At 42.2% G+C, this 14,594-nt stretch overlaps 1 protein-coding gene across 1 annotated transcript in view; it reads left to right on the top strand.

Moving 5' to 3' along the window:
• The first annotated feature begins 10,888 nt into the window (after nucleotides 1-10,888).
• The window catches only part of LOC130480742 (calpain-14-like), a 50,280-nt gene continuing 46,574 nt past the window's right edge, over nucleotides 10,889-14,594 (top strand). Inside the window, exons 1-3 of the mRNA XM_056853365.1 lie at nucleotides 10,889-11,128; nucleotides 12,238-12,307; nucleotides 13,573-13,694. Of these exons, the coding sequence (XP_056709343.1) occupies nucleotides 10,889-11,128; nucleotides 12,238-12,307; nucleotides 13,573-13,694 (432 nt within the window). The remainder of the gene's footprint in view (nucleotides 11,129-12,237; nucleotides 12,308-13,572; nucleotides 13,695-14,594) is intronic.

Raw genomic sequence — 14,594 nt, 5'->3', positions numbered from 1 at the left:
GATTCCACTTCCAGTTTCCTAGCCCTGCTGTGCACGGGCTATGTGATGCTCGTGCGCAGCAGGGCTAGAAGGAAGGCTCCAGCTTCCCTTTTCAAAGCTCTGCAGTGTGCATGGTCTGAGATATCAGAGTGCATGCACAGCAGGGCAAGGAGGAAGGTTCCAGCCTCCCTTTCCAAGCTGCAACCCAGATTGGAACCGATCTGGCATGAAGTTTGGAATGGGAGGCTGGAGCGTCCCCGGGAGCGTGCAGGGGTGGGGTGGGGGATCGTTCCCCCTTTCTGCTTCTGCCCGCTGACCATCAGCTGGTCAGCGAGCAGCCCAGTTGATTGGTGGGCTATTGCCCGCCACAACCAGGCAGTTGGCAACCCTATTCATTAACACATGGTGTTCATTCTCCATGTGAAAAGAGAAATTTAGGTTTAGAGTACTGGACTTAAGTTGGATAGACATATCCATCATACAGTGGCAAAAATGTATTCTGAAAAATCTTCAGTTTATGAGATTTGAATAGAAATGCAATTAGTGGTAAACAGAAGAGGAAGTATTTTTAATTTTGAAGAACATGTGTCATTTTCTGATTAACGGACTCGTTCTTTCAGGTAAGTCAGGTGACTGACAAGGAAATTCCAACTACTGTAACACATCCTTGCCAAGGCTGTGTCCTGCCTTCCACTACATTTTAAGTAGTGGGTGGAGACTGATTCCTTGATTTGCATGTGGAAGGTGTGCATACACATAAATGTTTAGGGAAGAAAAGTCATTACAGCATTGCTGTTAGCAAAGGCTACAACTTAGGTGACACCCAAGAACAACAGAAGGAATTACTGTACTAGCTCCTGGAAGCAGAGGAAGCTGCCAAGAAGAAGGTAAGACATTTCAGCCTTCTCCACATGTTTTGTGTAGCCAGTCAGGCTTTTAGAGATGGCAGCTACATTACTCTTGGCAAGCTAGAGTTTAATTGTGAAATCCAGAGATCGACCGAGTGTCCTGGATTTCTGTAAATAAGTGACAACAGACTAGTGAATGGAATTACAGGCAGTTAGAGATTTTCAGATGAATGGCAAGGTACTGGTCTCCTTATATGCCCTCAAAGAATGGGATGGTATGCAAAGATAGCAATTTTTTAAAACCCTGAAACTTTCAGGCAGACATTTCTCCACTTCTAGTTCTATTTGGGCTTCACTGCATGTCTCCAAGACATAGAATAGTTAAACAAATATTGTGTAGCCTAAATTGGAGATTCATTCATTGGCCTTCCTCTTCTTCTTGCCCCTGATCCAGTGCTTCTTTAAAAAGATCCAGATGTTCTGTCTGATTGAGGTAGGCTCAGCCCAGCACTGCAGCTCTTCCAGGCCACGATCCCCCCTTTCTTCTTCACAAGCTTTCTCCACCTTCCCCTAAGACAAAGAACTTAATTTGTATTATTGTACTTGGGTGCTGGACTAACAGGGCTTAATGCCAGAAGGTTAGTATTTTTCAAAAAGTGCATGCACTTCCTGTGCAGGTGCCGATCGTGAAAGGCGTTGATCTGAACTTACAGAAAATTGTAAACGTTACTTCAGGATAAAGAAAGTGCAATTAATTGGTCAAAGTGGAGAAAAAAGAGTCATAATGTGAGGATGCCCTGCTCTTATGTTCTTGCAGCATGTCTTGGCAATCAGTTCACATAAAGTGTTCATATTATTCCATGTCTCATAAGTTCGATTCAATTTTGTTTTAGCCTTGAAGATAGGGTTGCCAGGTCTTTCTTCACCACTGGCAGGAGGCTTTTGGGGCAGAGCCTGAGGAGGGTGGGTTTTGGAGAGGGGAGGGACTTCAATGCCATAGAGACGTATTGCCAAAGTGGCCATTTTCTCCAGGTGAACAGATCTCTATCGGGTGGCGATCAGTTGTAATAGCAGGAGCTCTCCAACTAGTACCTGGAGGTTGGCAACCCTACTTGAAGAGTGATTTTTTTTTTTTTTACTCAGCAGCAGAGGCTTTAGGCAACCTGAAGAAATGCTTATATTAGAACCAAAATGCTCAGAGTTTTTGGGACTACTCATTCTTCTGGCTCAGTACTCGCAGCCTAAATAGAGTTATACCTTCTATGCCCGTTGACTTCAGTGAAGGGCTTAATGCTGCTTAGGACTGCACAGAATATAATGTAGCTGAATAAATCCTTTCCCACTTGGGACAGCATGTCTATTTCTATCAATATTTGCAAGCCTGACATTTTCTTATACAAAGAACACATCGTTTGAGAGCCTTAACCATGATTAAGAAAATTATTGAGAGCTGGTATGCATCCTCAATATGTAGGGCCTCATCCAAATTGCTACCAGTGGAGTGAAACTGGAGAAGCAGGACATCCCTGTCTCCCCGTTCTGCTGCAGCCCACTGAGCTCCAAAATTATGTTGCTCGGTGTCAAGGGTTGCTCAGCAACAGTGCCAGGGATCTGCAGTAAGAGGGGGAAATTGGCGCAACTAGCTGCCCTTGCTCTGCTGACCGAAGGGCATTTGGGCCAATGTAAAAGCTTATTGCACCAGTGGAATGGCATCTTTGAATCAATCCCACTGGCAATAGGTTTCTTGATGTTTCACTATTACTGTTTGTTGTTGAAAATGGGGAGGGGCCATGGCTCAGTGGTAGAGCATCTGCTTGGCATCCAAAAGGTCCCAGGTTCAATCCCCAGCATCTCCAGTTAAAGGGACTAGGCAAACAGGTGATGTGAAAGACCTCTGCCTGAGACCCTGGAGAGCTGCCGCCAGTCTGAGTAGACAATACTGACTTTGATGGACCAAGCGGCTGATTCAGCATAAGGCAGCTTCATGTGTGTTCAAAATCTATCGGCTACTTATGCATAGAGGCAGAAAGAAAGGAATTAGAAAAACAGATGGGGAAAGAGGTCTATATTGAGATGTTATTGGGAGAAATGGGAACACCCCATATGTTCTTTTATCTTTGAATTTGACATAGATGCAATATAAACTTTTATAGTAGTGTTTCATGTCTGAAAGACTGTATAGTATTTATTAATAGTATTTATTAATTGTTTGAAATAGCAGTGAGGACTTCCTAGTTTTACACATATGAGATAGAAGTGGCCATTCGCTGATGATGTTTGGAAGAGTGGTAATTAATAGAGGATCTTTGGAGGTTTGATCCATGTTGAGAAACTGATTAAAAGAGAACGAGTTTCTTATTGAAAATTGATTAGCAGCAGTGAAGATTGTAATAGCAAAACACTGGGAAACAAAAGGTGAATTGTATGCTTTCAAAATGGTACATAATAAATTTGTGTGTAGCAGAAATGGATTAATTAACTGGTTTCATTAAACTCTGAGATGGGGGATAGGAAGTGTGAATAATTATTGAATTGGCTAAATGTTTCAGTTAATGAAATATTCTTTGACACTGCCCCCATTAAGAGGATAACTCTTCTTTCTGGTAATACATATTTGCTGTGTTCATGCATATTTTCTGATAAAAATGCTTCTCTGCTCACATACCCTAGATACAGGAAAAATAAATACATTAACTCAAATGCACACGTGCCAAGTTCTTAGGATTTTTTAACACAGTTTTCTCCCTGTTGGTTCTGCCCCCAGACTGTTTTGGTTTATTCCCTGATTTCTGCACATATTTTTGTGGTTTTAGTTTAGGGTTGACAACCTCCAGGTACTAGCTGAGATCTCCCTCTATTACAACTGACCTCTACCCAACAGAGATCAATTCACCTTGAGAAAATGGCCGCTTTGGCAATTGGACTCTATGGCATTGAAATCCCTCCCCTCTTCAAGCCCCACCCTCCTCAAGCTCCTCCCCCAAAACCTCCTGCTGTTGGCAACCCTACCGCGACTACATTTGGTGAGGTAATAAATGAGTTGGATCCAGCAGAGGATTTCCATGGATGGGAGAGAGGTGATTTTCACTGATTCCCTAGTCCTACTGCATACCTCCAGACCTCCTGCGGTGTTTGTGGGGGTGGCTTGTCCATCAGGAGCAGCATCACCAACCCTTCATAAAATCTAAGCCATCGTCTAGCATTTCTCAACAGATCAAGTTGATGTCTACTACTTACTCTGATTTGCATAACAGTTAGTAATTCTTTTTGGATTAGATTGAGCTTTTAAAGATTATATTTGAGATGGTTTGATTTGTATAATAACTGCCCAAGGACTGTCTCTGTATGCTTTCTAAAAATACTATTTCTATCTTGTCCTGTGGGTTTGATAGATATGAATTACTTCTTACTGCCTATGTATGGATGCAGTATTAAAGAGGAATGTTTAAATTTAACCGGTGTACATTATTAGATCACCCCTCTGTGTATTTAGTATTGAATCTCTGGTTTCTGTTTTACCTTGCTGGATATTTCTTAGCCCATAAAAAATGTGACTGTAACTCTGATCAAACTGACCTCAGTTCTGAGTCACGCAGTTATCAAGATCAACGTGTGCCTCCCTCGGGTCCGTCCAGTTTCTAAGGAAGTATCAAAGTAGAGCTGGCAGGGGCATCAAAAGGCCAATTCAGATGCTCTTCAATCCTGGAGTTCTACCCAGGATGAAAAATAAGTGGGTGTGCTTTGGCTCATTTGTTATTCTGTACCTCTCACCACAGGTATTGAGTGAACGAGGAAAGCTTACATTTATTTGAATGTGGGATGTGCTGGAGCTTGTGAGGCAGAACTCATTTTTCTAAGGAGTTATATTTTTCAGGGTAAGGGAAATACCATGTGCAGATAAACATGGGTCTCGTGATTCACACATTAACTTCAGCCAGTGGTAATGGGAGTACAGTTTGGAGGAAAAAGGTAATGCATAAAATGTTATCTCAGGTAGAATCATGAGGTCAGTTCTGTGTTTGAACATGCCCCAAGTTTCCTTAAACATCCAAAGCCAGGTACTATCAGAGACAGGATTTGGGATTAAATTTCCTGTTGGTCTGACCATATACAATTATAACTTGGCTTTCTACAAGGAGCTGCTAACCTGTGTGGCATTAATTCCTTGACAGGAGTAGTGCTCCATCCTCAGTTTGTTTATTTAAAAAAATTATATACCGGTACAACTTCTCCAGAGAACCTGCTTGAGGCAATTCACAGACGTGATAAAATCTTAAAACAGCATAACCAGGATTGTTTGACTTTCCCATCTAATATACTTTCAAGGTTCTTCATTATGTTAGTTCTTTTTGTCTCATCAGTGCTGTTGCCTCCCATACAGTCAGTATTTCCTTATATCCTGTGAGGCTTATTTATAGTTCAGGTCTAACTTGTTTTCAGGCTAAAATGTAATAAACCTTGTGTCCTTAGAACGGTCATATCTACCATTATTCACACACCCAGCTTCATGCACGTTTGTCCAACAGACACTGAAAATTAACATTCGTTTTTCTTCAATTCAAAAGAAATGTACATTTCCCAAGATTGGTTTTAACATCAGAGAAACTGCTACTTATTTTGATAGGTATCAATCCCAGTTCTTAAATCTTAGTGCAATTCCCATTTTACAGATGGGAATGAGGATTTAAAAAAATTGATATTTTTAGCTATTAGAGATATTAGAAGTATGGGCTCTTCATAAGCTAGATTGATCTCTTCCAACTGCGTGATAAGAGACGAATAATCATTTGAAACAAATCCACTGAATATTTGGATGCTCTGGAATTTTTATTCCAGACTTCCTCAGTCTACAGTAATATCATACTTGGTAAGAACAGTAACAGTCTAACAGTCATAAAACTGTTAGTAGCCATAAATTGAAGTCTATAAAAAGAATACATTATGCCATGTTTGATAATCATACACATGCATACCTAATGGCAAAGCGAGAGAAGAAAGGTACCAATTTTTTATTTTGATGTGTCGTTTTTATAGATGCTCAAATCTGAAATGATGCCAAAGTCAAACAAAGAATCACTTCTTGTTTGCTGTGTTCACCCCTTACATTCTGAAATCAGATGTTGATCCGTAAATGTGCTGCTAATACAATATTCCATTGCATTTTTAGCTTTTGTAACTGCAGAGAAAATCTCTGAAATGTGACCATACTCTTAAGGATCAGCAGTGAAAAAAATTAATAACATAAATCCTAAAAACATCACTGTAATTAGTATACATGTTCTTAGAAGTCATGGGAGGGGTATCTGATTTGAGTACACTTGGAATTAACATAGCCATGAAGACCTTCTGGCACACCCAGCACGTATGTTTGAATAAAACTCACCAACGGCTCCCATTCCCCTTTCAATTAAAAAAAGTCTAAAAGAAGGAAAAGGAAGGGCAATCACAGGCTAGACTCTGACTAATAGAACAATCATTTCTGTGTTGACGTTATATGCATTACTTCTTAGCTGGCTTTCCCTTGTCATACTGCCCTCTTTACTCATTAAGAGCTGGTTTGGTTCCATTAGAAAATTCCACTGACTTCAGTGTAATTGACGTGTGGTTTAGATTTAGTACATGTGCATTCACAAAATGTGATCTCAATATCACATGCTGGGCAGCTTTTGGAAATCCAGATGAAACGGACTGCTTGTGGAGCCTATAATTTTCTGCTGAGCAAAGTCGTTGTTTTCATTTTAAACTTTCTCTGGATTTTTTCCTCTATCTTATTGCTCATACAGTTGTTTCAAAAGATCAATTTAGAGTAGGGTTGCCAACTCTAGATTGGGAAATTCCTGGAGATTTGTGGGTAGGGCCTGGGGATGGTGGAGTTTAGGAAGGGGAGGGGAAGAAGAAGAGTTGGTTTTTATATGCTGACTTTCTCTACTTTTTAAGGAGAATCAAACCATTTTACAATCTCCTTCCCTTCCCCTCCCCACACCAGGCACCTTGTGAGGTAGGTGGGGCTGAGAGAGTTCAGAGCAAGCTGTGATTAGCCCAAGGTCACCCAGCTGGCTTCATGTGGAGGAGTGGGGAAACCAACCCAGTTCAGCAGATTAGAGTCTGCCGCTCGAGTGGAAGAGTGGGGAATCAAACCCACTTCTCCAGATTAAAGTCCGCCACTACACCACACTGGGAGGGAACTCTGTTGGGATGTGAAGCCATAGAGCCCATCCGACAAAGCTGCCATTTTCTCCAAGGAAATGAATCTTTATAGTCTGGAGATCTGTCATAATTCTGGGAGAACTCCAGTCCGGGCCTCACTTGGAAATTGGCAACCCTAATTTAAAGACCCTAATTTAAATTTTGGTCACGTCATGAGACGACAAGAGTCACTGGAAAAGACAGTCATGCTAGGAAAAGTTGAGGGCAGCAGGAAAAGTGGAAGACCCAACAAGAGATGGATTGACTCAACAAAGGAAGCCACAGCCTTCAATTTGCAGGATCTGAGCAAGGCTGTCAAAGATAGGACATTTTGGAGGACTTTCATTCATAGGGTCGCCATGAGTTGGAAGCGACTTGACGGCACTTAACACACACACAATTTAAAGAGGTTGTAGGGATACGGGACAGTTAGCATTTTTAGCCCACATGTGATCATATTCCTCAGCACCATCTACATTTCTGGATCGCTCAGCGGTTTTACACACTAGTTATTATTATAACTTCAGTGGGTATGTAACACATAAACTGAGTAGTGGCTGTGGCTGGCAGGCAGGAGGACATATAATGCTTGCTTGGAGCCCAGCGGGTCATATCTAGATGGAAATCCCATGGGTGCTATATGTTCATTGCCTTTGAGTTCCATGATGAAAGAAAATATAATGAATAAAGGGACAAATCCCCTTTGCCTTTATTGGTAACCCTCCCTTTTTGCAAGCTGATCTTGATTACATCCAAGAATAAATCTGAACCTTTTGTCACTTCATTACTTGCACTGCTATGCAATTTCTAGTTAGACCCTGAGATGGCTTTTGAAAAGGATTAGACAAAGTAATTGAAGATAGGTTTTTTTTAATCAGCCATTACAGCTAAATGGAAACTCCAAGTCCAAAGCTTTAAACACCAGATGTGGTAAAGCACCTGACGTCTCAAAGCTCAAAGGAAGGAGTCTTTTAGATTTCCCCATGCACCATTTTTCTAATCTGAAATGTCTCAGGGCAGCCGCTGTTTGCCTCACTGGGGCTATCATGCAGGTGCCTGCATCTTGACGGCTTGCAGAGAGTGGGAACCACAGGTCTGGTTGCAGCTAGTCCGCAATACCACTGCTGCCCACATCCCCAGCACTGTTTCCACTGCCGTTTCCAAGACCAGGGATCAGGTGCTATGAAGATACACTGAATATATCTGCTCTAAGTGCCTTTGCATGGGAAGGTGATCTCCTCAACCAGGAATAATGTACGGGTTGACAACCTCAGTCAGAAGAAAAATATCAGATGCAATGTAGACAAAGGTATGCAATAATTCATTTTGTCTGATCACGGTATGAACCTCATCAGGTATGAACCTACCTGACCAGTCATCTTCAGGGGCCCTGCTTTGGGTACTCCCACCATCTGAGGCTAGATGGATGGCAACCCGAGAAAGGGCCTTGTGGTGGCAAAATTTGGGAGCTCCCTTCCCAGGGAGATCTGTCTGCCTCAACTGTTGTCTTCTGCCAGCAAGTGAAGAGTTGTTTTGTTTGGTGTTCTCTCACTAACTCCCTTATTAACTTTTGTTGACAAGGAGGCACCCTGTCTGTGTTTATGTGTTTTATTTAATTGCTTTAAATATATGCATGTCTTTGTGTATTTATTTTAAACACAGTTTTAATGTTTTGATTGTTCGCCATCTTGGGAACCCTGATTTGGATGGAAAGATGGCATACAAGTGTTTTAATTACATAAACAAAATAAAAATGTTTTTTTTTTTCCTTTGTGGAATTTGAAATTATGGCTTGCATTCTATGGCATTGTTCCCGTTGTGCTTCTCTCTGGCTGCTGTGGAGGCTTTCCTCTGCTGCAGTGCTCTCTTCCTCTGCTGCTAGCACTTTTGGGTGCCTAAGGGCTTCTTGAAAAACACTGATCTTCCACACATGGGAGTGCCAGCAGCTGAGGAAGTAACCACTGCAGCGGAGGAAAGTCTCAACAGCTGCCAGAGAGAAGTGTGAGGGGAACAATTCTTTCCTTCTTTAAACATTTGCAGCTTTCTTTTAGCATCTCTTACTCATTTAAAACAACACAAAGATGTATAGGTAGGGTTGCCAACCTCCAGGTAATTAATACCACAACAGAACAGTTTAAAAAAAAAAACCTACTAACACTGAAAGTTTTGTGCAAGTAGTCACTGAACATTTTTTAAGCAATTGAGGTCCATAGCTAGGGTTGATTGAAGAATTTTTGGAAACAGTCTATGCTTCTCTCATTTGTATAAGAGCTGAAATACTTCTGGACTCCAGGAAGTCTAGCAATCCATGCTCATATAGCTGAAGCAGTGGAAACTTTTACAAACCACAAGTGCTTTATACGCTGGTCTCCTAATCATCCATTGGGTCGGCAAGCTGATGAAGGTCCTCCGAAACGCATCTTGCCACAGACCTTTGCCATGGATCCGCTTCCTCATTTCTTCATGATTGCTTATTAGTGATAGCATAATGTGACAGTAGACCTGGAAATTTACTAAAATTGGAAAAGTATTGAAAAATTAAAAAGGTTCAAACTGAGTTTATAAAATCAAGGGGAGGGGGGATAAATCGTGCTTGCAAGAAATAAGTGAGGTAAGCAGGTACACAATGGTAGAGAAACTTTAATTGGACTACTGAGGTGGAGAGAAGTCCGAGATAAGAAACTAATTGGGAGCTTCAAAGGGGAAGCATTGTGTAATGTTGTTCAAGTGTCAACTTATATGCAAATGATGGTATCCAAAACTAGCCAATCATGGGTTCCAAAAAGAACTGTTTTATCCAATGATATTGTTTAGATTATATTCGAAAAGAACCAATTACAAATGAGTAGAAATGTTGTATAACATTAGCCAATATGCAAATGAAGGATTCTAAGAACTTTTATAACCAATGAAATTGCTTAAAATAAAAGGTTGTTTAACCAATAGAGAAAAGATATGTGTTATAGAACCAATAGGGATTAAGACTGTAGCATGCAAAGCAAATGGATCCTTCATTATGAATAATCCATATTAATGAACCTGTTGAAAGTTAATAAAATACACCTGTTGCTGTTGTTCGGGGCCCAGCCCTTTTTGATGCTTGTAAGAGCAGAACTGGGTCTTTTTGCAGCTGCAAATAAATAAATACTGTTTTTCCTGAAACTTGGTCTCAGGGTCTCTGAGCTCCAGTCTGAAATTTGAACCCTGCCATATCATTAATCATTTTGATTCAGAATATTAGTGCATTTTTGCACAATTGTTAATATTACAAGCCCTTTGGAGCTGTAACTTGAATTGTTGAGTTTGTATTTAACCCAGTGTGGTATTTTTCAGTTTAAGCCCTACGAGGCAATGGAAGTGTGCATTAACACGATACACCCGTGAGTTTTTTTTTGTTTTGCTTATTTTGGGATACTCATACTAATATAAATTTATTGGCCTTCTAAGCTAGCATTGTCTTTCTATATATATTTAAGTTCTTTTTGAGCCTCGTGCTGCCCTCTCACATAACCTTCAGGTAGTAGCTGGAGATCTCCCACTATTACAATTGATCTCCAGCCGATAGAGATCAGTTCCCCTGGAGAAAATGGCCGCTTTGGCAATTGGACTCCATGGCATTATACCCCATTGAAGTCTCTCTCCTCTCCAAACCCTCCCCTCCTCCGGCTCCACCCCCAAAATCTCCAGGTATTTCCCAATCCGGAGTTGGCAACCTTATGTAGGGTTACATATTTTCCCATTATTTTTGGCAGGTGTGAGCTGTGCGAAGGAAGCCCTATCCCGTCATGAGAGAGTAGAGGAAAATATCCAGATCTCTGCAGAGGCAAACTCCGAGGTATTCATAGCTGGGAATTTCCCCCCACGACAACACAACCATGCCCTTTCTGGAGTGGGTTTCACGGCGGTTCAAGAAGCAACCACGGCCCTTGCGCAGAAGGAGAATTGTTCAAAAGTTGAGTAGTCTTCGCCAGCAGGACTACCGTACATTGCTCGAGGAGTGCTTGAAGAAAAATTGCCTCTTTGAGGATGAGAACTTCCCAGCTGATATCAGGTCCATTGGAACAGGGCCGCTCCTTGAGAAACTGCCTCAGAAACTACAGTGGAAGAGGCCACACGTAAGTGATGAAGACTCTTCCACACCCAGGGGTTGTGAGTGTCAGGTTTTCCGAATCACGGGAACGCCTGACCGCGGGAAAGCACACAGGACAGATCACCATGTGGTTTGCTGCTAATTCAAACACAACAGCATGGGTGATACAGTCCATATGTGGCAACTGCAGTGCTCGATCTCTGGGCTGCTTGGTCCTTCCTGCTAGAAGTACCTCACACATTGTTTTCTTGGGAGAAACTGCTGCCAAAATCACTGCACATGAGTCACATGATTGCTGCCCGTGAATCACTTGATTTTCAGCAACCTTGAACCACAAAGCAAGGCAAGATATAACTATTCCAGTAGATATTTATATATAAACAGGATGAGCAAGAGGCAGTGGAAGTATGGAAGGATAGATGCTACTTTAGCAGCATAACTAGGGTTGCCAGGTCCCTCTTCACCACTGGCAGGAGATTTTGGGGGCAGAGCCTGAGGAGGGAGGAATTTGGGGAGGGGAGGGACTTCAGTGCCATAGAGCCCAACTGCCAAAGCGGCCATTTTCTCCAGGGGAACTGATCTCTGTCGGCTGGAGATCAGTCGTAATAGCAGGAGATCTCCAGCTAGTACCTGGAGGTTGGCAACCCTAAGCATAACCCCTCTTCAGGGGAGAAAAGGCAGAATAGAAGTGTTTGAATAAAAAGGGAGTGGAGCAGGTGGGATAGTGAGAAAGGGCAGTGATGTGGTTTGAACGATTTAAGTGTTGAATTGTGAGATTCGTAATTTTGCATATTTTCTTATGAGCTTGCATTGTTGTGAGCCACCCTGAATGGTGTAAGAGCACAATATAGAGCAGTGTAGGAGTTCCAGGTTACAATTCCAAGGGTGAATAGGAGGCCCAGTTTTATCATTATATCTTGAGTGTGGATTGTCCAGAGTTAACACTGAGTGACCTGGGTTATATTTTTAAGTCAAAGCAATTGTTTATGCTGTCATAAAAATGTACCACAGGGCATTGTTCAAAAAATAATAATTCCACCGTCCTCGTTCATGCCTTGCAGCCTGAAGTGTCAAACTATACGGCTTAGCATTTTCTTTTAAGGCTGTCATTTTATTTTGTTTTTGTAATTCCAGGAGCTGCATAAGACTCCAGTGTTTTACGATGCACACACCAAACGCCTTGCCCTGTGTCAAGGACTGATAGGTATGGGCTCCCCCTCCCCTTGTTATGGCTATGGTATATGTGTAGAACAACTGAAATAGGATATCTAAATTGTATTGCCAGCTACAAGATTCACTGGTTGGGCAAACAAGGATCATGCTAACGTTAAGGCAACGTTGACAGTCCTGCCACCTGAGATGTCAGGGACTGAGCCTTGGACTTCTGCGAGGGTTGCCATTTCCAGGTTCAGAAATTCCTGGAGATTTGGGTGTGGATTGTAGGGAGGGCAGGGTTTAGGGAGGAGAAGGACCTCAACATAGTATATTGCCATGGAGTCCACCCTCCAAGGAAGCCATTTTCTCCAGGGGAACTGATCTCTGTAGTCTGGTGATCAGTTGTAATTCTGGGAGACATCCAGGCCCACCTGGAAGCTAGCAACTTTAACTCCTGCATAGAAATCTGTACAGTCAGGCCCCTGGATAGATGGACCAATAGTTTGATTCAGTATAAGGCAGCTTCAGCAGTATGTAGGGTTCCCAGGTCCCTCTCCGCCACTGGCAGGAGGTTTTTGGGGCAGAGTCTGAAGAGGGCTGGGTTTGGGCGGGGAGGGACTTCAATGCCATAGAGTCCAATGGCCAAAGCGGCCATTTTCTCCAGGTGAACTGATCTCTGTTGGCTAGAGATCAGTTGTAACAGCAGGAGATCTCCAGCTAGTGCCTGGAGGTTGGCAACCCTAGCAGTGTGCAACCTTTGTATGGAAATTCTATTTTGCGTCATCGCTAGTAGCTCTTGATATTAATGAATCTGGATATCATTTTTTAAAAATGCTAACCTGGAAGCCATTGTCACTTCCTTTAGAATCACCTCTCTTTACTTTAGAATCATATTTCATTGTCACTTCCTTTAGAATCACCTCTCTTTACTATTGCTCATTTGTTATTTTATAGAGCGATGATGGATTTTTTAAAGCCTCTAAGTCACCAAGCCAAATATTTCAAGAGCGAAACTGTCTGGGCAGAAACAAGCCAAGGATCTATAAAGCACAGCAAAGTCTGAAAATAATACAGACACAGTAGATAATTGTATTGAAAGCTAATTTCAAAATGCATCATTTCATAAACGGTCTACTTTCCAGTCGAATTTTAATTGCAATAAAGACATTGCAAAATAGATTTTAGATACATTTTGCCTAAATCATTTTGTTCCATGTTAATGGTAATAATTAATAAATATCTATATCGTCTTCTCTTCGAGTACTCAAAAATATTACATGCAGATCTTTTTGCTGATTTTCTTTCTTGGTATAGGAGATTGCTGGTTTTTGGCTGCCTTGGAAGCTTTGACTTTTCATCAAGATATCTTGTCTCAAGTTGTGCCACAAAACCAAAGCTTTGAGAGGAAGAAGTATGCTGGCATATTCCATTTCAAGGTGGGCATCAGTCCCCTAAAGATGGCCTAATTTGGTGGTCTCCAACCTTTTTGAGCCTGTGGGCACTTTTGGGATCATGACATGTAAAGTTGCCAACCTCTAGATACTAGCTGGAGATCTCCTGCTCTTACAACTGATCTCCAGCCAATAGAAATCAGTTCCCCTGGAGAACATGGCCGCTTTGACAATTGGACTCTATGGCATTCAAGTCCCTCCCCTCTCCAAACCCTGCCTTCCTCAGGCTCCACCTCCAAAATCTCCTGCAAGTGGCAAAGAGGGACCTGGAAACCCTAGTGACATGGCATGGTGGGTGCAACTATTGTTTTGGCTTGCCCAGGGTATGGGTGGGTATTTTTGAATTCCTGTCTTTCTTGGAGCAGTCCTTCTGCACCTGCTCTCCCTGCCTGAGGTCTCTCCCCCCCCCCCCGCCCAGTCATTTCTCCCCTCCTGCCTCCTTCTGCTCCCCACCATCTGGAGATGGACCGGAGGAGTGTGACCCTAGTAATTCCCCTGGCCCTCTTGGAGGATTTTGATACCATAAATCATGATATCCTTGTAGACCACCTTCCAGGATTGTGAGTCACTGTTTTACAGTGGTCTTGGTTTTACCTTGAAGGTAAGTTTCAAAGTGTAGTGCTGAGGGACTACTGCTCAGCCCTTGGCCTCTGGCCTATGATGTCCCACAAAATTCCATCTTGTCCCCCATGCTTTTTAATGTATATGTGAAGCCGCTGGGTGAGGTCTTCCATAGTTTTACGCTGAGTTGCCACCAATTTGCAGATGACATTCAGCTCTATCTCATGCTTCCATGGAGGTTGTGGAAACTGAATATATGCCCAGAGGCAGTTTTGGAATGGATGAAAGCTAACGAGCTGAAATTTAATCCTGACAAAATGGAAG

Source organism: Euleptes europaea, chromosome 7 (genome assembly GCF_029931775.1).
Source record: "Euleptes europaea isolate rEulEur1 chromosome 7, rEulEur1.hap1, whole genome shotgun sequence".
Lineage (NCBI taxonomy): Eukaryota > Metazoa > Chordata > Lepidosauria > Squamata > Sphaerodactylidae > Euleptes > Euleptes europaea.
This window is presented reverse-complemented; position numbering and strand designations above follow the sequence as displayed.